Consider the following 26968-nt stretch of genomic DNA (forward strand, 5'->3'; position numbering starts at 1 on the left):
ATGCCCGGTTATGGCAAATCCACTCTGTGCAAGAAAATTGCGTACGATTGGGCATCCGCGGATTATCTCCAACATTTTCAGCTAACTGTTATTGTAATTATACGAGAATTACGCGATAAAAGTGTGAAAGATGCATTATTCGATGACATGCGTGAATACTCATCAACGGATAAAGATTGGAAACTACGAGACAGGGAGCGGAATATTTTGGTGATTTTGGATGGTTTCGATGAGATTGTAGATAAATCGAAAATTATAAAATTTATAAGAGAAGAATCTTTCGATATTTCTCGTCGAATGACGATTGTGGTTACGAGTCGACCTCACGCAGCGGAAGAAATCAGAGAGGACGTAAAAAAGAGGTTTTCGATAGAAGGGTTTTCTCCTGAAAATCAAGAAAAATACATTCAAATAACGTTTAAACAACACAAAAGTAAAGCCAACGAACTCTGTTCTACACTGAATGAAAACGACTTTTACAGAGAAATAACGGAATGTCCTCTGATGCTGCATATGTTGTGTTGCCTACATGAGAATGGAGAAATGGTAAAACTTGAAAGTATGACTGATTTATACATCAAAATATTTTGTCTTATAACTGAACGTTACGTGAGAAAAACCAATCAGGAAGGCAAGTTTAAAAGAGGAAAATATTTTGTGGGAGAAAACTTGTTATTTGCATTGGTAAAAAAATCAGCAATTTTTATCACATCAGAAGATTTATCGGCTTTATTTCCGAATGAAGATGAACGCAATTTCATCATTGGACTAGACATTCTTACTCTCGATAGCTTTTCAACATGCGATAATATCATTGTATACAGTTTTGTACATCACACGTTTTTCGAATTTCTTGTCACTTTATCGATATATACCAATTTTTCATATAGATATGGTTTAATCGGTATGCAGTTATGCTGTTTACTTGTATATTCTGAGGATGATTTCTTTTTCTGGATAAACGAATGCACGCGCCTGAATTTATGCTTCGGGTTCACAAAGTTAAATTGAAAAAAATTGGGAACGATTTTTTTCCGATGCAAAAGTTTTATTTCAGTCATTCACAGATATTCGATCATATCAATGGCTATTGAAGTTGTATGAATTCAAAGAATTATACGTATATTTTTACTTGAACGATCATATTTACGAAATAATTTACGAAAGTAAATTATTGAACGATTGGAGTGTAGCGAAAAATTGTAAAATTTATTTTATTCTCTCAGTATACAAACACCCTGACAATGATTTATACGATATAAGAGAATCTATTTCATGCATGATCGATTTCCTTGGTGTAATAAACGCAAATACTAAAGAAATTTATTTTATTGGCGTAAGTAATTCTTATTATGATTACATCTATACATTCACCAATGTAAATTACTGTTTAAATTTTTTTAACATCTGAAAATCATTAAATATAATTGAAGACGAGGAATTTATTGCATTGCAATGTTTAGATAGCGAACCGATTGGATTCGAATCCATGACTTGTATTTTATCATTGTTACAATACGAAACTTTACGTCATCGCATCATATTTCGGCCTGACATTAAACAGAGTTTAAGATGGGAGTGTATGTAGAAGACTTTAAAATTATACATTAAGTTTTCGAACGAAAAAATCGTCTAAACTCTACTTATAAAATTCAATCAGTGTATCAGTGACAAAACTCAAACTAATAAAAATATAAACTAAATTGTATTTATTATGCACACTTAAATACTTTCAACATTAAATCACAGACAAGAATATACAATAATAAATTATATAATTATTTAACTTAAATCTTTTTTTTAACCTTAATTTATAATTAAATATTTAAAATCTGGGAGCGTCTGTGAAGAAAATAAGAAAGATAATACGAATAAATAAATAAATATAATAATTTATTAATAAGAATATTACTTACCTAAGAAAAATATTAGTATCGATGATACAACACTGGTACTCAGTTTCTTCCTCCATACACAAATTACACAATTCTCTCGAGTAATGATTAAAAAAGTACAGTGAATTACTCCATCCTGTGTAGAGAAAAACAAAATAATAAGAAAAACATCTTGACTATATAAAGGATTATCAAAAAAGTATCCTTATACCAACAATTATATGCGCTATTATTTATTTTTCCATTTGTGCCATATAAAAAATTATAAAAAATATTAATGAGAAGAAGAGACCAGTCCATCAGATTAAAATTATCACTTATCAAATTAACACCGAGATCGTTACAAGTGCCAATAAGATAACGTATTCAATCTATAGAATTCTTACCAAGTAGAAATTTTAGGCAAACATTACTCAAACGATAGTCATCAAGGATAGAAATCCTAATAATTCAATTTCCTATTTTACTAAATATAAATTTAATAAACATGTTTCACCATAATTAAATAACTTGGTGTACAAAGAGGTAAACATAATATGTCTTTGATGAATTCAATTTGTATACCATTACCATTAACCAAATGAAAATTTTTGAGGCATATAACGAAGAGGCAAAATCACAGTTTTCAATAACGTAATTGTCGAAATTACGTAATCTGACAGATTTTTGTAACTGAATGATTTTATTTATCATTAATCCAGCATGAAGTTTCTTATTGATATTATGCATTCGAAATAATCCGTTAGACGAAAAAGTAACACCCATATATTTGTTGTTAGAAACAACTTGAATTGAAAAACCCATAAATTTTCGTCTATCTGTCCTCTTATTCTTACCATCTCTTCGAAAAACAACAAGCTTAGACTTATTCAAATTAAGTTTCAAACTATTTTCATTTAAATAAATTGTACATATATCAGTTAATCTTTGAAGTTCAACTATAGAATCAAATACAATTATAATATCAACTGCATAAGCAAGTATTTTAATTTAGAAAATTTCTGTTTCTGTAGCATCACCGAAGGATTTATTAACACCGAAAAGATCGTTGAAGAAAACGCGAAACAAAATTGGGTACAATATACAACCTTACTTAACATCAATCTTACTACACATTAATGGAGAATAGGCACTTCTATCTCTTACTATAAGCGAGGAGTTTTCATACAAAGCAGCGAGTGAAGGTACGAACTTATAACTTAAATCATGACGTAACATCTTTGACCACAACAAATTCCTATAAACCTTATCAAACGCGAAGATATATCAGTAAAAAAACAAAGCCTTTGCCTTCTTACGTTTTGTTAAAAATGTTTTTGAATAACTGTGTATAAAACAACGTTATCAAATGTAGAATAACTAACCCGGAATCCTGCCTGATTTTCATGCAATATACTTTTAACTTGTAACTATCGAGTCAATCTTCTATACAGAACACTACAAAACAATTTCGAAACACAGAATGATAACCAGATTTCTCTATAATTACCAGGAACATCTCTCCTTCTATTCTTATAAATCGGAATTAAGGTACTTATCTTACAAGACTCCGGCTTTTTCCCAGTATTAAAAATCTTAGATGAAAAACTTAAAATATGTGGTCTCAATGTTTCAATATTCCAAAATTCCATTGGTATCCCATCAAACCTTGGAGCTTTATTTGACTTATATCTTCTCGAAGTATCATCAAGCTCTCCGATAGTAAATTCATGGTCCAAAAGTTCATAATACTAATACCTACAACGATTGAAAATCGAATTATCCACAAATAAGGATCCAAAGAACCAAGTAAATTAAAAAACTGATGAAACCACTGATCAATAGGAATAAAACAAACATCAATGTTTTCAACAAATTACAAAATGCCTTAAAAATTATATTTACCCATTAGATCCTAGCATTATAATCACCGACAATTAATACATTTCTATTATAGTCTCTTCTTTCTTGAAACACGGTAAATACGATTTTATTTTCAGATTAACTGCCATAATATCAAAGACTTACCTATATAAAAGAAATATTAGTATCGATGACAACACTGATAGATGCTGCCCATATAAACTAAATTGTTAAACTTTGTGGGTCGCCGGCTAAAACATTTTTATAAGATTGTAACTAAGACAAAAAGAAAAATAATCGATTTTTTATACGGTACGCAGTGTAACTCTTATTTAAATCGTTCTTGTCGAAAATATTTCGGTGCTACAATATTGTATACAGTCGTTTTCCGGTCAAATAATGCGCCGTGTTCTTGTTTGATGACAAAATATATAGGAAATTCAATTTTCCTTCTCTTGGTCAATAGAAACGGCAACAGTTTGTTAGACAGTACGGTAAACACCAACGTTTACGGTACTAAACAGTGTATTTCGAATTCAATTGTGAATGCTGGCGCTTCCGGATGGGCAAACTGGGCATTTGTTTAAAGCGTAAAACATTTTCGACATTTAAATAAATTCTTAAATTATTTAAGAAAATAAATTGTATAGTTTACACGAAAGCCTTAAAGTAGAGTTAAAGATCGTCATCTCGGTCTTCTAATTAAATGAATTAGGAAATAATTTACTTTAATTGGTGTACAAATGAATATACCGTTTATTTTCACGACAAATGAACGTTCGTTTAATTAATTAAGCGATTGTCAAATACAGACGAAAACGATGAACAAAATACATAGAAATGCAAATGAAAGAAAGTATAAAGTTCACTCATATCACGTCTCTTGGTCGGTGTTTTCTGATAAATGAGGGCCATAAACACTACAAATTGTCCCAATTTTTATTTCGTAAAGTAAAAATTATATACAACCGTTACCATACAAATATTAAAGTATGGAAAATTGGTATTTGTAATTAATATAATGAAATTCAACGAACTACGTTTTATAAAGGTTATAAATCACTGGAAATAAGCATAAGGCGTGTGAATTTGTACGCTATACTTCAATATAGTACAACATTAAACAATTCAATTTTTATTTAATGGTGAAATGCGTAGAAATGTTTGCAAAATGACGTGAAAATTGTACCCGAACTACCGAATAAAATGCAGAAAATTAGTAATAGAAGAATGTGTATTGTTGATGAAAACATCAGTAGTTCCCTATTAAAAAAACAGTTATATACAGTTTATATAATTCTGTAAATTGTAAATATCGTCAGAGAATTACATACAATATATATAAAATATAAAGGTTTCTTTTATTCGTATTAATCTAGTATAATCGGAATAATTTTTTCTTTGTTTTTTATGGATTAAAAGAAGAAACTGTTTAAATACAGCAGTACTAAAAATAAATATTAGTTTTAATATTAAGTAACAGTGGAAAGAACGTAGAGTTTCCTAATGTCCGATACTAATATCCATAATAAACACTATTTTTGACTATAACAGCAATACATAAAATCAACATTTCAGAACGCTTTCAGCTTATGTACAGTTATCGAAAAATGTTGTCAAAGATGGCAGCAGTTAGCTGTGTAACAATTCAACGTTAAAATACAATTTCTTTTTACAATTGCGTAAAACTACTTTTTTGAATGTCTGGGCGTAGTAATTGTAAAAGCCTTACTGTCCTTAATTATAATAGTATTGTTAACCGTCTACTTGGACTTTACTTATTAATAGGACTTTATACTAGTGTTTAAAGATTGGCACAGTAATAAAAGTCAGTTCAGGAAAAAACAAAATTTCTTTATTATATCACCTGTAGTAATAATTTCTCTACACATTATAAGTGTTTCGGGCTAGCATGCTTCTCATCAGCAGTATTACTACCAAACACTAAAAAAGTAACAATAACAAGACAAATAAGTTACTGTATATATTAAAATTTCTCGGAAATAAAATACAATTTGAAAACTCACCGTAAATACATATTCCAATTCCGAGTAAAACTGGATAATATTTCTCGCTTTACAATTATTTAACATTTCACTGTATAATTAAAATTAAATTGGTAAAATAAATAAAGATGGTAATTATTAAAATCTAACAATATCATGTAATAATTTCATTAAAAAACTCACATCAAGGTTTCGTTTGTCACCATTCAACAGCATTATGATAAGAAGAGTCTATTAACTATTTTCACAGGATGCTTTTTTGTAAATGTCATCGAGTATGGTGCTCCAGGATTGGTGGATTATACGACCTAAATTATTGTTTATTCTGTTCTGTATGTTCAAATGTTCGTATAATTGACGTTTGTAGTTATTCGATTCTTTTTTCTTAATTTTTATAGTATTTTTCTCGATTTTGCATCCATAACTATTGCAGTGTTCTGCGACTGCAGAATTTTCATAATTACTCCTTATTGCACGTATGTGCTCTTTTATTCTTGTGCTTAATTTTCTTTTTGTTTCTCCTGTATATGTATTGGCCGAATCACAGCTGCAATTGAATGAATACACAATTTCTTTTTTTTCCATTAAATCTAACTTTTTATCTGACCAATGATATAAATATCTTTTAAATGAATTATTTTTTCGGGTATTAAATTTACTTTTCCGTTTAGCATATTTTTAACTCTTTCAAATATCTTAGGTACATACATCAAATTTACACATTTTTTATCTTTTTCGAAATTTCTATTAGTCCAGTTTAATTACTTATCTAATATTCTTTTGGGGTAACTATTCAGTAAGAACATTTTAATGACTTGTTCTATTTCTATTTCTTGATTTTCTAATTTACTAGTTTTTTATGAAATTATTACATGATATTGTTAGATTTTAATAATTACCGTCTTCATTTATTTTACCAATTTAATTTTAATTAAACAGTAAAATGTTAAGTAATTGTAAAGCGAGAAATATTTTCCAGTTGTACTCGGGAAAGGAATATGTATTTACAAAGTACAATCAGCAAAAAGGATCATCTAATCTTTTAAAGGATTGTAATGGTTCCAAATCGTCATCGTTAGAGTTACGGCAAAGTTATGAAAAGCTGTAGAGGTCCCGGGTAAAAGAGATAGTAATCCCTTTACAATCAACTTTTTGGGCTGCGATTTGAAAAAAAAAACTGTAGACATGTTAATTTCCACTGTGTTCTGTCCGTCTGTTTTTCTCTCTTTCCATGAGCTCGAAAAAGGACTTAGATGGAAAACGAGATCACATACGGAAAGCACTGAAGAAGGAGGCCCCGATTAACTATATAAGAACTCGTGCAAACCGAAAGTCACGTTGTATGAATTTAAAAATTTTCCAGCGAAAGATGTCAGATAGATGACAGACTCAACTCTATTGTTAAAGAAAACTATTGTGTAGAGAGGCAAGCCATTGGTAATGTGAGATGGGAAGCTCATATTTTAAATTAAATAAATTGAAAATATGATTTAAAAAAAATGCAGCCCGGCATTGTGACGATGTTTGTAGTTTTCACTATACGAAACTCAGCTAAAATTTTTAAGTGGTTCATAATATGGTGCTCACAGGTGCCGAATTTTTTGTCTGGTGTTTAGAACACATACTTATCGTTACGCCATGCGAAGAAACGTATCAAGTTTACACGTAGCGTTATCATTTGGAATTCAATTTAACAAAATGAATAACTAAATATAATTTTTACTAGGGAGGGAGTCGAATTAATATCGACTCCCGCAACACTCCCTTCTACCTATCTGACCAAGCAGTATGGTTACATTCGAATAGGAAAATTAGATAACATAAAGTTACCAACCAACAGAAAATATCATTTAAATGGTTTTCGAAAGCGCCGAGTTTAAATATTTGGTCTGTTTTTTTCGAAATTTAATTCGTTGGCAGATCCCGTTTAATATTCGGCTGTGAATGATAGTTTCTTAGAGTTAACATAGGAAACATTATAACATTGAAAAATTTAAGATATATTTTAATTTAAAATTTATTTTGTATACTAGTACTTTATATAAATTAACAGGACTTATTATACTGAAAAATATGGATGCAGATATTCAGTCTTACAGATCAAAAATAACGTTTTTTATTTAGTTCACCTGTCAACTGTTGACTGGTGGTAGTGCTAGTGTATATGTATATATACACTAGCACATGACAACGGCGTTGCTCGGGCAAATGCAATGATAGAAAAGATTAAAGTTATTTGATTATAACCGATTTTACCCGTTATCACCGGATGCAAGAGTTAGCTTCCACCTCTTTTGAGATTAATTAGAGAATTTCTCGATGGGTCTAAAAATATGTTCGATTTTCCGCAAAACTATAAAAACCACATGTAGTATTAGTACAGCAAAAGCCGAATATTTAAGGGTAATGCTTAATTTAACCCTCTTACTCTCCCCACTATAGGGAATTTACAAAAATTATTTGTTAATGTGTATTCGTATGACGTACCCAAACTGTGTACCAAATTTCAACTTTTAACTCCTAACTGCTTATTATTATCATTATTATTATTATTCGAAATACACACACATATATATATATATGTGTGTGTGTGTGTAGAAAGAAAAAAAAATGAAACGAATGAATTAAGAAAAATGTTTGCTTTTATTTTTTCCGACAAAAAATAAAACAATTTAATTTATTAAATATTCTTAAATAAATAACGTTTTAATATCTTATATATAAAATTCTCGTGTCACAATGTTAGTTACCGTACTCCTCCGAAACGGCTTTACCGATTTTTACCAAATTTTATATGCATATTCAGTAGGTCTGAGAATCGGCTACTATCTATTTTTCATACCCCTACACCATTTCCCCCTTTCAAAAATATATTTATATATGGATTAAGGCTTTTATGTCCAACAGATGGCGCTAACTCCCGACGACCTAAGTTTGCTTTTCTGTGAGGCATTCTGCTTTTCTGTGAGAATGGACTGAAGCAGATCATTTTCTATCTATCTATATAAATAAAATATAACGTTCGTTTGTTCCTACCGATTCCTTTGAAATTTTGACACAACGTTGCATTCGAATACGCACGTGTTTTTATATAATATACATGTCGAAATCCCCCCCAGTGGGGGGAGATGGACGGGATTAAGGCTTACCGTGAAGAACTCGGCTTCTATTATACTATTTTACATGCGGTTTTTTGCGTTTTTAATTGCGTTTTAATAGGTTACGTCAACAGAATATACACTAAAAAGAGATTTTTCGATATTCCCCAGCGGGAAAAATGACGGGATTAAGACTTACTGTGAAGAACTCGGCTTTTATTATACTATTTTAAATGCGTTTTTGATAGCGTTTTAATAGGGTACGTCAAGAGAATGTACACTAAGAAGGGATTTTTTGAAATTCTCCCCACGGGGGAAGTGTGATACATTTATAATAGATACATTTTGAGCCACAACAACGCGTGGCCGGGTCAGCTAGTATGATTATACAATTGATAACAATTTTGTAAATATGAAACCGAAACAGAAAATTAACATTTTTTCATTTGTGAACCACTGGGGAGATACTAGGAAGTCGTATCTGCTTTTTTTTGGCAACAGGTCGTTGACCTGCTCACTTGTCAAAATGGCGTGTTTACGTTAATAGTCCCGAGGGGACGGGATTGTTTTGTCCAGTCGAGTGGAAGGACAGAAAGGGGTTCGTCGATTCGGCGACAGTGATATCCGAGTAAATGACGACACCGTTTAACAATGAAAAACCAATTTATTGGTTAACTCAATAGACGATACAAAAATCTAACATCGAGGGTATGGAATACCTTATCCCTATTTAATTAATACTGTGAATATCGGGATCTTTATATTGTGGACTTTAACATCTTTATATAATCTTAATCAAAATATTTAACTACATTTTATACGAAAACGGAACGAAGTAAAGCGAAAAGAATTAGTTTAACGGAAAATCGACTAATAAAGCTTTCTGATAAGATCGGTTTAAACTCGATTCCCACGAGAGTTTACAAACGATCCGCGAGTTCATTCGATCGATTTTTCAATCGATGATTTTATCCGTGTTACACTATGCTGCTCCTATATGGGCAATCACTTGCTATCATAAACTGAAAATCGTGTTTGATTTATATTGTAGAAAAATTTTTATGTTATATAATAAAATTCCATCGTACATGTTTCGATTAGGGTTTGGAGTTTCTAGAATATCGGTAATTACAATAAGAGTAATAATTTTTCTTTGGATATGTCTGTTAAAATTAGATGATAAAAGCGACGTCAAACTAGCGTGTATCGTAAACTTTACAGATTAAATTCAATATCAAATGATTACACACATAATTGGGCGCCGGCATAGCAAAATCTATTAGATAGACTTGGTTTTCCTTTTCTATTTCGGGTTCCTCATTTTATGAATGTTATCATCTGTTAATTAAAAACTGTGTTGTGAATAAAGTAAAGAAAAAGATTGGTTTTTGTTAGAAAAGAATAAGCACTTTCAATTATATTGTAGCATTAAAATGTCGTTTCTGTGAAGATTATTTGCATATGGATATAAATTATTATGTTAAACGATTAATTATTCATTTGAAATGCGGTGAAAATTGTGTCTAAACGTCTAATATCACATTAACAATAGAGCCTGAAAAAAATATGTAGTAACTGTATTATGCAGGTACAGGAAACATGGGAACATGTATTTCTTCGTTGTGTTAAATTTATAGTTAGTAGAAACAAGTATTTCGTACAGTTAATCACTTAGAAGCGTTTTATTATTATAACTTGTTTCTTAAAAACTAATTACTATTCTACATTTTATTTCCTGCTATTTTGTACTAAATTATTTACTTCTTAAATAATATCAGTAATCTTTGTTTCTTTTTAAACTCTTCTTAACGTACTCAGGTTCATATAAATGAATTTACGGTTCTTGTAATTTTCTTCTGTTGTAAGTTAATCTAATGAATATAATTTATAACTAGGATTTAATTCAAAAACGATTAATAAATACTTTTTCGATTTTAACAGAAAAAGCAATTTCCCAACTGTCCTAACTTCCTACTGTTTGCAGGTGCAAACCTTGAAACTTGTCCAAACGGAAAACTTTTAAAACAGTAAATTATCGACATAATTTAAATATATTATTATTTACAATTTCGGACTTGCAGCACTGTATAATAATTAAAATGTTTTGTAGAAAATAATGAAAATATGCATTAATTAAAAATCGATTGTTTTTAAAGAATAGTAAAAGTTACAAAGAAATTATTTCAAACTCTCGATAATAATAAAGAAATGGCGGCTCTATTCTTGAACTGAAAAAAGTTCAATTTTTTAGTACATATTTTAATTTATAATGTGTTTTGATACAGAAATTTTACGATATTTTATTTTACTTTTTAAAAATTTATATCTATGTATGTCTTATAACGTAGATGAGACTCGGTGGTGGTATAAAATCTAGTGTACCGTAGCTTAAATATTTATTTAACGTAAGTTATTAGCAGCCGATTGTACACTTTAAAGACATGACAAGTGTACAATTAGTGAGTTAAAGATGTATCGATGCGTTATTGTTATAACTGACCAGGAATAGTCTTGCTAGGCGAGTGCCGAAAATTTTGTTGGGTACTTCTATAAAGTATTTTTTCTTGTAATTTTATTTCATTGTAAGCAAATCTAATGAATAGTATTTACTCTTCTCACTTTCTTTCGTTAGTAAATGCAAACCTTGAAACTTGGCCAAACGGAAGAGTTTGAAAGCGCATACTTGGTCAAAACAAATTCGCGTGATAAAATATGATTAGTGAAAATGAAGTCCTGTTTCTACTAGAAGACAATTTAAAAACAATGGAGTGGAAAATTTTCCTTTTGTTAGTTTTCAACAATGAAAAATGACACTTTTCCATTTGGATCTTTTTGAATATTTAAATATAAAAATCTAGCAACGAGGTGACTATCTTCTTTTGCAACATTTGCTGGTGTCATTTGTTATGATATATTATCATTCAAACTTTTATATTTTTTATTATTATAAAATGGCAAAAAGGTTAATTTTGACAATAGCGATGGGTTTTATTAAAAATTGTAAATACTAATGACGAAAGAATTCAAGTGTGACCTCACCGGAAATACATACGATCTTCGTTTCAACTCTTTCGACCTTTACCACCAGAAACTTAACAGCACCAATCGCCTAATAAATATAGCCTACATCCTTCCAACATTCAGAAATTTTCGAAAAAAACGAGAGAAATTAACTTGTAAACAAAGTGAACGATATCACGACTTTCGCACACACTAACATGCATACATACAGAAATAACCCCTGAATTTTTTGCACTTCTCGACGTTTCAAGGTGTCCCTATTCCAGAAATGTAAAAATCGTTGGGGGGTTATTTTTGATCGATCGCCATACTTTTTCTCTGTTTTATATAACTACCGGAAAAGTAAAATATTTATTTATTTAGTAATCAGTAATAACGATCGATGTTTTTTTTTATTTATCAATCAACATACGTCTCGAAGAAAACAATAGAAGTTTAGCTTGTAAGACTGGCATAAGTACGTAAAATATTGCCTTTTTCTTATAATTTTCTGTTTAATATTACAAGCATTCGCATTTGTGTCATTTATTACTTATATATAGTTCTGTAGAATAATTAAGTAGTTTACCTAAAATTATATAAGTTGATATTGTTTAAATTTCAATATTCTTTCCGTGTCATAAGTCTTTTATTTCGTGACCGATAGATATTAATATAATCATAATCATAATCAGTTTATTAACATAATAGGCAGTCGCCTGTTACAAAGGGGTACATAACGTTTAATGCAAGATGGAAAACAAACATTCGATTACAATAGATTAAACATGTCTACAATTTATGAAATAGCATATGGTATTTAAGATTTCGCATTCAAAAGTCTTCTAACACCATTATAGAAATTAAAAATTTCGTTAGTGGTAGCCTGGTTAAACTTATCATACATATAACTCACTAGACTTTGGTTGACATTTTGATCTCCAGTGGTCTCTGAGTTTTGATCTTTATCGAAGTCACAACCATAAAATAAATGAATTTTTGATATAAGTTTTTTACAGTTTGGACAAGTAGAATGGGCATATTCTAAATAATTACCTTCTAATATAAGTCCTGTTTGATTAAGTCTCATCTGGATAAAAAATATTTTTACTTGAAAAGTTAAGTTCGTAAAAATATAATTGTTAATAAACGGATAGTTAAAGAGGAAGTTATAATAATACTTGTTGCTTTTATTACAAACATCCTCAGTATCTTCAACTATAGAATATTCTACAACTCTATGCATTAATTGGTTGATATGTTGATTATTATTTTTGAAATAATCGAAAACTAGTTCGATGGAAAATCCATCATCGTTAAGTGTATGAGACAGTTGGGTAATCCAATTCCGATTTGTATTTATCTTCTGAGATCTATTGTATAATAATAATGCAAGCCTACTAGACAAGTCATCTGTATTAATTATCTTTTGTAACCATTTTATGCAGGCTTTAAACAAGATTGTGTTTATCTTAGGCCTATATCTGTTGAATTCCAAGCGATAGATATCAATATATCTATCTGTCACGAAATTAAAGACTTATGTCACGGAAATTAATATTTATTAAAATACGCCAACAGGAAAGTAGAAATACCTGTTTTATCGGGAAGTCTATTGAGACTTTCGGATGAAACCAGTATTTTCACTTTTCTGTTTGCATATTTTAATAACTCAAGTGTACTGTGCTTGCTTTCGTTTGTTGTTCATCTGTTTACTTAGCAAGTGCTACTTGATGTCATTTAAAAATTTATTGTTTAATGACTATACTTTTATAAAATAACTCGGCCTCTTCGAAAGATTTCATTAATTTTTATTCACGTATTTTCCCTTCCTTTATTTAATTTCTGTTAATATATTTTCCTTTCCCAAACTTATCGTAAAGACTACAAACTAGTTAGAGTTGCTATTTTCGTATTACTTGTTATTCATAGTACGTACTGCAAAAGGAAAATATTTCAACCTTAAAGGTAATTGTATGGAGGAGAAACGATGTTTTCTATAATGTAGAATACATGTTTTCTTGCAATCGCTTAATGTTTAGTTATTTCGTTAAATAGTTTTATATATATTTATATATATGTTATAAATTTTTCTTACCTTCTAACTTAACCTCACTAATCTTTGACAACTCTCAAAAACTACAGCCAAACCGGACATACGCAGCTATTTGTCTATTGTTGATCGTAACAATGTTTCATTTAATAATATAATAATAATTAGGTTTTTAAATAGAAATTTCTTGCTTCTGTCGATTTATTTTTCTGGCCAAATTAACAAACCCGACAGAAGATCATTACAATTCAAGAAAAAGTTCTACATATTATCAGCAATTATCTGAACAAAACAATAGCTTAAAGTGTTCTCCGAGTTTTATCGTCTGATCTTCAACCTTCAAAATAAATAATGGTTCATTGTTTTACAAAACAAATTGTGTAGTAAAGTTTTCAATAATTATATGAAACATATATAAATTTTAAAAAAAGTTTTTGCTTTGTAAGGATGTCAATGTATGAATGGTTCCCATACACACATTGGCATAACTGTCTTCGCTCATAAAGGTAAAATTTTGCAGATTGGTTTGTATGTTAGGTAAAATCAATGGTATTAAATTTTGGGGCGTACAGGTTGAAAGAAAAGCTAATAATAGGAAGTCACGTATCAAATCTCGAGAAAAGTGAAAATTCATATAACTATTATTCGTTATTAGCGTTTAAAGTTTGTTATAAAACTCACTTTAACCTTGAAAGTGTGGCTTTGCCATTTTATAATACTCGAGAATATAACAAATTTTAAAATAAACACAATAAATAGATGAATACAAACCAGGTTGTAAATTTACCCGAAAAAGTTAATTAATAATACTCTTTGCATTTTCTGTAAAAAAATATTTTGATATTTTTGAGTAAATATAAAAATTTCAAAGAATTCGATGAGTTTTTTTATTATCGGTTTGAATAGTTTGATGCTCTACGAAAAAACAATTTAAAAAAATCTTTTACATGTATATTTTATGTTTAAATCGATAGACGATTAATAATGTGAAGGTTGCAGATAGCGTGTTACAATTCGCGGAACAACGTCATTAGTTAACATTCAAGACAACGACTGACAATACGTAAAAGTTTTCCGTGAATTTCGAAATGATCTTTTTTCACGACGTTGTCGTTTTGCCAAAAGATATGCATAAAATTTCTATTGAGAAATTAAATTTATTTGGAAATTTTTAAACGTACTATTTTCATGATTAATAGACATTGATAGTTCTGTTTTATTACGAACGATATTAATAGGAATGTGTGTTTTATGTTAACCATAATATTTATTCCAACGCACAAGAATAATTCGATACATTTATTTTCGTGTATTACTTGAATAATATTCGTATTCAACAATTTATAATAATTTACATTAAACTATTATTAGATCGATATGTGTTTTCTAAACGATTCAAACAGGTTTAATGAATAAATTTTAAATATAAAATATATTTACTGTACGAATTAAATAAGTATTATTGTAGATAACAACTATAAATGTTCAAAGATACGATTTGTTCGTGTTTGTAAACGGTAACTGCAATATTTTAATAATTTGTGGTTAAATTAATTAATATTAAATTTATAAGAATTGTCTCAATTAAGAACTTTTCAAGTTGCTTTAGTAAAATAATTTTTAAAAATTTACATAAAACTTTTTTCAATTAATTATGTGATTAATACATCTATAATTATTTTTATGCGTGAAATATACTTAGAGCTATACATGTAAGTTTAAACAATAAATTTATCCCAGCTTACGAAAAAATCTAGCAACGAGTTGCATAAATTTTTCGGCGTAACATTGAATATTTGTGGAAACATCTGCTTCGATATTTTATTTTAAAAATTGTTTATGTTAATAATTAACATAAAATTACATTAGGTACAATGGACACGATAGAGATGCATTTATAAGAAGAAAGTTGCAAAGTCTAATAACGAGAGAAATCTTCATTAAGTTAAGTTTGACTCTTCTGTAATGTTGTGTCATGGCTTCTTCTTTTTTTCACTCCTTCACACTGAACCATCGAAATTTAAAATCGTCAACCCTCTCGTACGAACAAACCACTATGCAAAGTTTCAGAATTTCTCGAAGAGAGGCAGTTGACTTATGTACAAAATCGAATTGCACGCTTCATATTATGAAACTTGTTTCTCAAGCAGGTTTACGCTTCACTAACGAGCTAGCCGATTAGAATTTACTAGCTTTACTACACGTGTTTAAAAAGGAAATAAAAAAGTTTTTTATAGAAATTCCATTCGAGAGATCTTACCTTTTGAATATCGTCAACGTGTTGCGTTGCCGAATTCCAAAATTAAATTAAAAAAGCCATGTTTATGAAATCAATATACACGAAATATTTCCAAAGTTTATCTGGTATGCTCTCGGACACCTTTTCATAACGAAAACCTGACCATGAACCCACGAATGAAATAACTCTACACAAGTAAATTATCCATTGAGCTATATTTTTCATTTCTAGTGTCTTATGTATACTTATATTTTTACTCCGGACAGTAAAAGTGACTACCAGTTTAATTATTACTATTTATTTTTAACTTTCATGATGATGAAAAGAAATCATAATTATTTTACTTTTTATTAAACCTTTCGTGGACCTGCTGACGTTGTCCAAGCACCGGCAAATTAATTTATAATCGCCACGGACCCCATCAAAGTTCGGGATCTGTGTAAATTACTTTGGGAAACATTGTACAGAGTCGTTGAGAAGGCTGCGGATATTTCCAGGTAAAGAAAAAATATAGAGTCATTCGTCTTTATTAATACAAAAATTATTGCTCAGTTGAATAACTTCCGAAGAGCCAGCCTAAGTTTCTTGCTTGACTGTAACGCATTATTCGCGATGTCCCGGGAGAAATGACGTCGAATGATTTATTAAGGGTAAACAGCCCATATTTGGGTATTATAGAAGTAAATAAAACGAAAAATTGCTTTAAACAGACTGTCCTGGAAAGACGCGAACCAACGACCAAACTATTAAGGTACAGAACCTCGTGGCCACTTATAAGCCCATATAGGGTACTTAGCAGTTCCTAAGATACAAAGTTCTACAGAGTCATACAGTCACAGCTCTGAAAAGCTGACAGTAAGAAAAATAAAAAATAGCCGTTTTTTGGAGATTATTTTGCATGCATCTTTATTTAAATTAAACGTTTGCAAAACTTTCGATTAGAAGGTTATTAATACAGTCGTATATCACAGGGGTGGCCAACTTTTGTGCACATAAGATCTACTTTTTATCGTAAAAATGTGTCGCGATCGACTTGCTGTCATAGCCATAGTCTATGTGGGGAGGGGGAAGTGTTAAATACACATATGTTTATACACTGTTTCAGTACAAAGTGCACTCACTGCTTATAAGTCGAGTCATAACTGCATGCATATAGTTGCGTTCGGTTACAAATATAATACATTAAGTCAAGACATCGCTAGCGATCGACCAAAATTGGCTTAGCGATCGACCGGTCGATCGCGATCGACTTGTTGGCCACCCCTGGTATATCAGATAATATTTTAGTAAATTTTATTTTAATATAAGTATACAACGTCCAATGAAAACGATTTTACAAAAATGTGACAGAAACTATTTAACAAAGACCTGCTTCAAATGGTTAATTTCAAATGAAATCAACCAATGAGGCGTCGAAAAAAGAGAGGAAATGACTTCACAAAAAACAATACAGTTGAAAATAGCACTGATTTTCTACTCAAAAATTTTAATACTTTTCAAGGTGAAAGGCAGTTTATTCGATCTGATAGAATCAATCGTCGTGAAGCACCTTACGTCGAATATTGTCAGGATAATTCAGGATTTTCTTAATTCAAGATAACAATGAATAAACAGGTAATAATTTTTCCACTATACTAAACATCTGAAATGCTTGTACTGATATAATTTTTACTTAATTTTTTAAGGTTAGAAGAAACGACACTTCGAAGAAAGCGAAATGTTTGTGTCTGACAAACACCGTATGTGATATAATTGGTCGACTTGGTGTAGTAATTAGTCGATATCCCGTCTATTTTGTTATAGTTCCTGTCATTGCCTCCGGTTTATTATCAATCGGGCTAATCAGAATTCAAACCAACGACGACTTCGATTTTCTCTTAAGTGCGGACAGAGGTAAAGTTTTTGAATCAAAACAATTTATAGATAAGACATTCCCTATGAAATCGAATAATTTCGATTTTTTAAGATTTAGTAAACGCCCACTTTTTCCAATGATATACATAGTAAATGACAAAGAAGGCAACATTTTACGCAAAGAAATCTTAGAGGAAATACGAACAGTAGATAAGATTGCAAAAAATACCATAGCTCATGTAGATGGAAATAAAATTGTTTACTCAGACGTGTGCCAGATTGTAGATGGCAAGTGTTTAGAAAATACTATTATTGATCTGTTAAACAACTCCGAAAATGCTATTAATGAAATATTAAGGTTGAAATATCCCCTTAATATAGATCTTGTAACATTCGCGTACAAAATTCCCGCTGTGAATTTGGGAGGGGTGACGAAAGACGATAAAGGATACATAAAACAAGCAAAAGCCGTTCGTTTATTTTATGTACTAGACGAATCGAATACAAACAAGAAAAAGTGGAATGAAGAATGGACGAAGGCACTATACAACAAGTTGAAGGATTACAGCTTCGAACATATTAAAACATTTCCTGAACCATTCTCTTCTACTGTTTCTCAAATAAAACGTATTTCACAGCAATTAGTGTCGTTGATAAGCGTGGCGGTGGTCGTAGTGGCCATTTTCTCTATGACGACAAACATGACTAACAATTGGGTGAAGTCCAAACCCTGGTTAGGCGTAGCTAGTGTCGTATCTGCAGGACTGGCTGTGGCCGCCAGTTTTGGATTATTATCTGCCTGTGGAATAAAAAATCTTCAGTGCAATGTCGGCTTACCTTTCATTATTCTTGGTAAGATAAACCATAAAATTCTTGCAAATAGCAATGCATTCTGCATTACTAATTGTTATTGCTTGATATATTAAAGCTACGGAAGTAGACGACTCGTTTGTCGTATTGGCTTGTTGGAAGGTGACAGATTGCGGTGACAGCGTAGAAAAGCGAATGGAACAGACGTATCGCAACGCAGCCGTGTCCATCACCATAACGTCTCTAACGAATTTCTTCTGTTATTGCATTGGCATGACGGCACAATTTCCAGGAGTAAGAATATTCTGTTTGTATGCTGCAACATGCATCTTCTTCAGTTATTTCTATCAGTTATTTTTCTTCGGCGGATGTCTGGCATTAAGTGGATACAGAGAAGGAAAGGGTCTTCATCCTTTTACGTTTAAACCAGCTTTCGGTAAAAAGTTTAAAATTATTTGACTTGTAATTATTTTTATAGTGTTTTTAATAATAGTTTAAAGTTAAATTGTGCTACACAATTTTTTTTTATTAACAGGGCGTTTTTCTTGAAATATTATTGACCGGCTGTTGTTATATTTTTATTTAATGAGACTTTTTTGCAGATGGGAAACTATAAAAATAGTTAATAACATGTGGAAAGTGTTTTAATTATAATTTATATTATATATTTTTAAATGTGAAAATGTAGAAAGTGAAAGTTATTTCACTTTCAAAGTTATATTTTTGAGTATATGTGACAACAATCACAAAGCAATTGCTTTTCATTATATATACCTTTTAATTACTTAACTGGCGCTGCTATCTACAAATATATAAAAATACATGTCCTGACTGACTGATTGGTTCATCGTCGCCCTGATCAAACTGCTAAACTGAAACTGGTGAAATTTGGTACATAGTTAAGATACATCATGAAAATGCACACTAAGAAGGGATTTTTCGAAATTCTCTCCTGCGGGGAAGAGGGAGAAGATTAAGTCTTAACCTGAAAAGCAGCTTCTACTGTACTATTTTAGATGCGATTTTTGTTTTTGATCGTAATAACAAAATTTCCAGACATACAATATTTACCAAATTATTTAAATCGTTAGCTCGAGTTACGCTGGGCTCATTTTCTAGTGTATCTATATTTATACATGAGCACGTGTGTTTGTTCATTCGCTATATATTTCTAGGCCTTTCGCCTATTGTTACGAAACTTGGACAGTTCCGTTTACCGCTAACTTAGATATCTATTTTTTGATATCTATTGATATCGTTTTTTCCTAAAAAAATAAGACCTTCTCTGAAAATAAGATGTAGTATAGGTTTTGTTGAATTGCTAAATAGAAGGCAGTCCCCAGAAAGTAAGACGTAGCAAAGTTTTCGTTTGGAAGCATGCCTGCCGAACAGAACACGAGGCATGCAGCTATGATTCTTTTTAGCCTGTCGCCGTTTTCGCTACCTTCATTGTTTGTTGTAGAGCAGTCATGCAAGACATGAAGACTGTCACCTACCACCAACCCTGTTGTTTCCTTCCGTGGCTGTCACTTGTAAATGCGCAGGCAAAGCATCAAGTGGCCCACGTCGCCTGTCGCCATACCGTACGCTGTCCTTGCTGTGCTGTACGAGTGTGCTGTGGTTCGTTTTTCCTTGTGGCCGAAATGCGCCATACCGTACGAAACAATAAGACATCTTTTAAAAATAAGACCTAGCGCATCTTTGGGAGCAAAAATTATTATAAGACACTGTCTTACTTTCGGGGAAACAGGGTATCTATTCGATATCAATAGATATCCTTCAAAATATTTATTGGATTTCTGTAAATCAATGAATTTCTGTCTTCATTCAATTTGCTAATTTACACGTAGCGTTATCTTTTGGAAAAAAATTAACTAAATATATATCTTACAAAAATAAGTTATAATTTTTTAAAAATATATTATATCTGCTGAAGTACATCGAGAATGATATAGCGCGAAATACAGGCGCCATTACGCTATCATTGCGACAGCACTCGGATGCATAAACTGTAGTAGTATTTTGCCCCCAGTACATCATTCTTTACCTGGTAGGAATGGAGTCGTACTGGTTAGGTATCTATCTTTGTTCGAAAAAAAATTTTGTATTGAAATAACGTAATTTGCAATATAAACCGGAAGTTTATATATATATAGGTAATCTGGGGACCTATTCTGAGCTTTTCCGATAACTCAACGAAAGCGAGACACGGGGCATTCGATAAGTCCCATTAGCGAAACGCAGTTAACAAACCTTAGACAAATCGCTATTCTGTGCACCACGTTAAGTAGGTTTCGCTACGGGTAGTCGGTCGAGATGTGTCTGTGTTTCATCCTACCGATAGCTATTACGATTTAACCAATTATAGTTTAGTTAACATTGTATTTTTGTCACGTGACTGCCATCGCCATTTTCTAAGGAAAGCACGTAGTTTTTAGAATTCTTATGTATTAGTGCTAGTGAAATAGTTTTATTTTAAAATGTCGAAGAAAGGATAAAGAAACCAGTGAACTACAAGTCGCCATTTTGAGATGCTCGTTAATTTTATGGAAGACAACTCTGTATTAATGTCAAGGAAGTTAGATGCTTCCTTTACCGTAAACTATCGCCAGAAATCTTGGCAAGAAAAAGCCGACCGTCTGAATTCCGATGGAGTCGGCTCACAAAAACATCCAGAAAGATGGCGAAAAGTAACTGATAGTCATATATTTATATATTCATATTCAAAGCTATCATTTTAGTTTACACATATGCAAATAAAACCTATTTCAGAAATAATGTTTATGCTAAAACTACTTTAAATTTTAACAAGAAAACAATTACATTATTCATACAATATCCAATATTTAAGGTAATTATTTTTAAGCAATACAAGAACATAGTTTATTAACTCTCTCCAATTTCTCGTGAAATAAAATCATTCTTATAACAAAAGACGTCATGTTGTTTTCACATTTGTTACGTTCCTAATGGCAGGTCGAGAGTGACGGATAACAAAACTTAGTTATCGCACGTGGCTATCAAAACCGGAAACTAAAAGTACGGCTTGGAATAGCATTTTCATCACTGATTAAACGCGTATCACGTGGTTCCAATACAAACTTGTTTTTATCGTATTCGTTAGCTTAAAGATACAAATCAGAATAAGTCCCCTGGTCCTTTAAGTCATACGACGTCTTTCGGATGTTCTTTAATCACATGCAAAGCCAACACAACCTATCCAAAACGGATCACTTTTCAATTATTAGTATTAATAATAGATTGGTGTTAGTTATTAGTCGTTGACGACTACTTTTGGCCGAATTAATTTCGATCCTTTTCGCAACACTCTTTTTTACCTATCTCACCAAGCGGTATAGGTACATTCGAATAGGAAAATTACATCAAATAAAGTTACCGATACCACAAAATATGGTTTACGTGGTTTTCGAAAGTGCCGAGTTTAAATATTTGACCTGATTTTTGCGTAAATTGATTCGTTTACAGATCTCTCTCTGTTTGATAGTTTGCAGTGAATAGTACAGTTTCTTAGAGCTAGAAAATATTATGACATCTGAAAAATTCAAGATATAATTTCGATTCCTGTCTATTTGACAATTAAAATTGTGCCATTTCGTACCATTCGAGTATCGCAATAAACGTGACAATGGCAGGCTAAAGTAACCACATTTTTTATATAGTTTTCATTATAAATGTTTTTATATTATAGCCTAGTTTATATAACTACATAAGTTATCTTAGTGTCAATTCGTTTGTAAAATATTTGTAAAATTATCTGTTTTTGCTTATTATAGTTTCAATAACATTACGTATCTTAAAAATTTTTTATTATTATTAAATATTATACAAATGCACTTAATTCATCTAATCAAAATCATTTAATTTTACAGAAACTATTCGACAAAGTGACTATTACAATGAAGAAAATGAAGACTGCTTTATAAAGTTTTTCAGAGATACATTTTCAGCTTTTATTTTTCACCCAGTGTCACAGATTCTTATCATCATATCGTATTTTATATTATTGTCAATAGGTATATGGGGTGTTTTGTCCTTACAGGAAGGGCTGAATGTTTACAAATTTAATTCAGAAAGCTCCGAAATTACACAGGGATTTCACGTTTATTATAAATATTTTACCGAATATTCTTTTACGGTGCACGTGGTAATTAACGAAACTTTAGATTATTCTAATCCACGAGTACAACAGACAGTTCATGATTTCATGCAAAAATTTCATACTATTGAAAATATAGCAGAAAAAGAATACGAATTATGTTGGTTAAAATATTATAAAGTATTTCAAAATCATCCCATTTCGAAATACTCCTTGAGGGGTTACGATCTGTCTCAGAAGCAAGATTTTATAGATGCTCTTAGAAACGTTTTCTTAAAATTCACAGGAGCTAAACAATTTAAAAATGACATCATTTTTAATCACAATTACACTGATATTGTGGCCAGTCGTTTTTTATTCACAGCGAAAAATGTTTCGGATAGAGTCACCGAATTCAAAATAGCGAACGATTTATCAAAAATAGCCGAAGAAGCGCCATTTTCTGTTGTAATCCATACATTGAGTACACTTGTAGCCGAGCAAGGAATTGTTATCAGACAGATGACATTTCAAATGTTCTGGATTACTTCTTTGTTAATTTTCGTCATTTTTGTTTCGTTAATTCCCAATTTGCATTGCGCTCTTATCGTCGCTATTTGTGTCGTGTCCATCACCTTGCAGACAATCGGATTTATGTCTTTATGGGCAATCAATCTAGACATTATTTCTGTGTTGATCCTGATTATGTGTATCGGGTTTTGTGTCAATTATCCCACCCACATATGCTATTGTTACATTACTTCATCACAAAGCACGACTAAAGGTAAGTTAAAGGATAGTTTATGCCAACTAGGCTTTCCGTTAATTCAAGGGGCAATTTCCACCTGGTTAGTATTATTAATTATCGCATTTTATGATATAATTATATGCACCACTTTTGTCAAAATCGTTTTCATAATTGTACTGCAAACAATATTTCACGCATTATTTGTTATTCCTACAATCATCTCGATAACTTTATGTACAAGAGCATGTCGTGAAAGAAGAGTATCCATGCTTTGTTCTTGGATGTAGATGATACCGTTGATAAATGTATCGTAATTAAAAACATGAGATTTAATGTAAAGTACATGTAATTTCCTGATATACTCAATTATTGTAAATAGCAAATATTAACGAAAAAGGTATTTTTCGAATTTGCATTGATGATTTAAACTATTCTAGATGTTTAAAAATTATTTTCTATACGTTGCTTGCTTCAGTATTTTCTATAAGTATTTTTTATTTTTCCTTATTTACAAATAGTACGACTTGACATAAAAGATGAGAAATGAAAGTTCAGGGCACCTCTGTTTATAAGGAAGTTTCGAGCAGAAACGTTCTTTGGAATAAATGCAAAATTTTTTGAAAATATGAATGTAATAAAATGGAATAATAATAAAAGCAACTTTCATATAGTATATGTTTAAGTGATTCTGGAATAATTCGTTGAAAGTTTAACGTTTTATAACTTTTATGGCAGAGTCGCGCATCATTTCGAGGGAAAGACATCGAGCAGGAACAGAAATACGATAGATTCTGGTATAACTGTAAAATCGCTCCAGCAACTCTAATATAATTTGTATTCTAAAACGCTTATATACATCGAAACCACACTTTTTTTTAATGCCCCATTGGTTATACTTTTCCGCGTGATTGAAACGAGAGTTTTTGGAATAACACAACTATTTTTTAACTGTTATATATATTTATTGAAATATTTATACGAAAGATCGTTGTAGCGCCATCTGTCGACAAAAATATTATGAAAAAGTTTTTAAATATTTTAATATACAGTCAAACCTGTTTTTATGCGCTCTTTTTATGTGCGATTTTTATTTGTGCGATTTTTTAATGCGAATTTTTAATTTGTGCGGTATAGTTGGCGACTAGTCTCGTGCGATTCGTCATGTCTCACGTTGACTTATTATAGCTAAATAAACTTATTATAGCATAAATGCACTTATTATAGTAATATTATTGCATGAATATGCGAAAAATGAAATAATTTACTTTTTAAGTCAACAAAACACCACCTGGACAAAAATATGTAAAACAGACGATAGACCAGACTATGCAGTCAAGTGCTGACATCTGTTGTCAATAAATTCTATTTCGTATGGTTTAAAGTTATTTTCTATGTGAGACTTTTTTTATGCGGTCCCTGTTGACCGCATAAAAAAATTATTTTTTTAATTGTGTTGCGAAAACTATTATTTACAGCCATTCGTGAAGTTTCGTGAGATTTTTTTTAATGCGTTTTTTTAATGCGGTCCCTATCCACCGCATAAAAACAGGTTTGACTGTATTATTGTTTTTCTTCGAAATTAGACGTTAAAAATAAAAAATATCACGTCCCATCACTAATCGGAACATGTTATTTGCTGTTTGCTTTTTATTGATTCTATTACGCTATATATCGTGGTTGTGTTTAATTAAAACATTCCTTAGTTTGTTACGTCACAACAATATAATTTTTTTGATATCTAAGTTATAATCTTGGGATATACAGAGCGAGTACAATGGGATTGTTTTAAAAGTTGTTTTGTATTTTGAAATAATTAAATCGTATTTTTTATTTTTTTCTTTTGTCACATCACCAACTTTTGCCAATTTTCGTTTTTTTACTTGTTATTAGATTATTAATTACAAATAGCGATTGTGAATGTATAAAAAAATTATTAACGGTGAAAAAAATTAATAATTTAATTTTCTTATTATTAGATTTGCATCGGATGGTTAAAAATTAATTTTTTTTGTAAAACCAAGGCATAGTCGATTCAAAAATTCTTTTTGGAAACCACTATTTTATTACATGTCTGGGAATAAAACTTTCCTGAACACGTAATAAAATGGCAGTTTTCAAAAAAATTTTTGACTGTGTCTTTGTTTTACAAAAAAATTAATTTTCTTATTTAAAAATCATATCTAGAGAGATTCTAACTTATCTTTTGTAGACATTTTTTTTGCTTGGGTAAGGTTGTAGAGGGAGAGAAAAAAAGACAGAGAGAAAGAAAGAGAAAGTTGATAAAGAATTAGCTCAATGTTTTTCAATCGGAATGTTGTAGCACCTCAAGGTGCCACGATGCCACGATTAGGGTGTCGCAAAGTTTAAGATTTTTAAGCACTTTTTTGGGAATTTACTTAACTAGTTCAAAGTAACTAATTGTCAGTACTTCGACAAAATTTAACAGACTTAAATTTTGTTTTTGAACACGTAGAAACACTATTTTTGCATTAAAATGCTACTTAAAACTGTCAATTTTTAATTTTGTTTTCCCGGTGAGAAGGTCCCCTCCCGGACCCTACCCAAGCATTGCGCATAATATTCGTTTTCGCAAAAGATTCATCTGCTTCTATTAAGCTTACTTTTCAGATTCTAGATCCACTGCCGGTCAAGGGTGCCGCGATTTTTATTTTTTAATCGGGAGTGCCACTCAATGAAAAAGGTTGAAAAACACCAAATTAGCTAGTGAAACTAAAGAACATTGTCTATTCCTCTTGCTTTTATATCATTTCCTAATAATTATAGTGAAGGTTATTAAACTTTGATGTAGATTAATATTCAATACCAATGAGAAAAAAAATTTAAATCTTTGAAAGATGAATTATGTATATGATATGATTTTAATACTTTAAAAAGGTATAAGAAAATTTTAACCACCGAACGACTTATTCATTGTTGATGAAAAAACTATGAAATGTGATGCAATTGTAATCAATAAAAAAATAATCGTGAAACGCGTTGTGATTTTAAGAACCAAAAACATTCAACCTTCTGAAAGACATATGAATAAATCAAAATGTTATCTAGTTCTAATATCTAGTCCAACTATGAAACGTCATGGAATTTTAACATTTTAATCAGAACAAATTTAACTTTCAAATATATTTTAAAAAATCAGATATTAGTTCATGTCGATAAAAACAAAGAAAAAAATGTGCTGTGATTTTAATTGCGATTAGAAAAATATTTAACATTCGAGACAGTCGTATTGTAAAAGTTTAACACTTTATAACTTTTATTCTAGTATCTCGCTATCTTTTCGCAGGAAAGACGGCCACCAGGGGCTAA

At 30.7% G+C, this 26968-nt stretch overlaps 1 protein-coding gene across 1 annotated transcript; it reads left to right on the forward strand.

Annotated features, from left to right (window-relative positions):
- Nucleotides 1-26968, forward strand: LOC136978394 (patched domain-containing protein 3-like). Its single transcript, XM_067274096.1, has 5 exons — nucleotides 1-684; nucleotides 17819-18839; nucleotides 18916-19233; nucleotides 22832-23677; nucleotides 26925-26968. Exons 1-5 carry the CDS (start codon nucleotides 1-3, stop codon nucleotides 26966-26968), a joined length of 2913 nt encoding a protein of 970 aa, XP_067130197.1.

Source organism: Centruroides vittatus, unplaced genomic scaffold (genome assembly GCF_030686945.1).
Source record: "Centruroides vittatus isolate TY-2023 unplaced genomic scaffold, ASM3068694v2 contig_526, whole genome shotgun sequence".
Classification (NCBI taxonomy): Eukaryota; Metazoa; Arthropoda; class Arachnida; order Scorpiones; family Buthidae; genus Centruroides; species Centruroides vittatus.

What these genes read in the sequence shown, in the direction of transcription:
- LOC136978394 (XM_067274096.1), top strand. Translation starts at nt 1, where the DNA reads ATGCCCGGTTATGGCAAATCCACTCTGTGCAAGAAAATTGCGTACGAT. An exon ending in AAAACTTGTTATTTGCATTG is followed by an intron (nt 685 to 17,818) that starts GTAAAAAAATCA and finishes TAATTTTTTAAG; the next exon opens with GTTAGAAGAAACGACACTTC. An exon ending in CTTACCTTTCATTATTCTTG is followed by an intron (nt 18,840 to 18,915) that starts GTAAGATAAACC and finishes GATATATTAAAG; the next exon opens with CTACGGAAGTAGACGACTCG.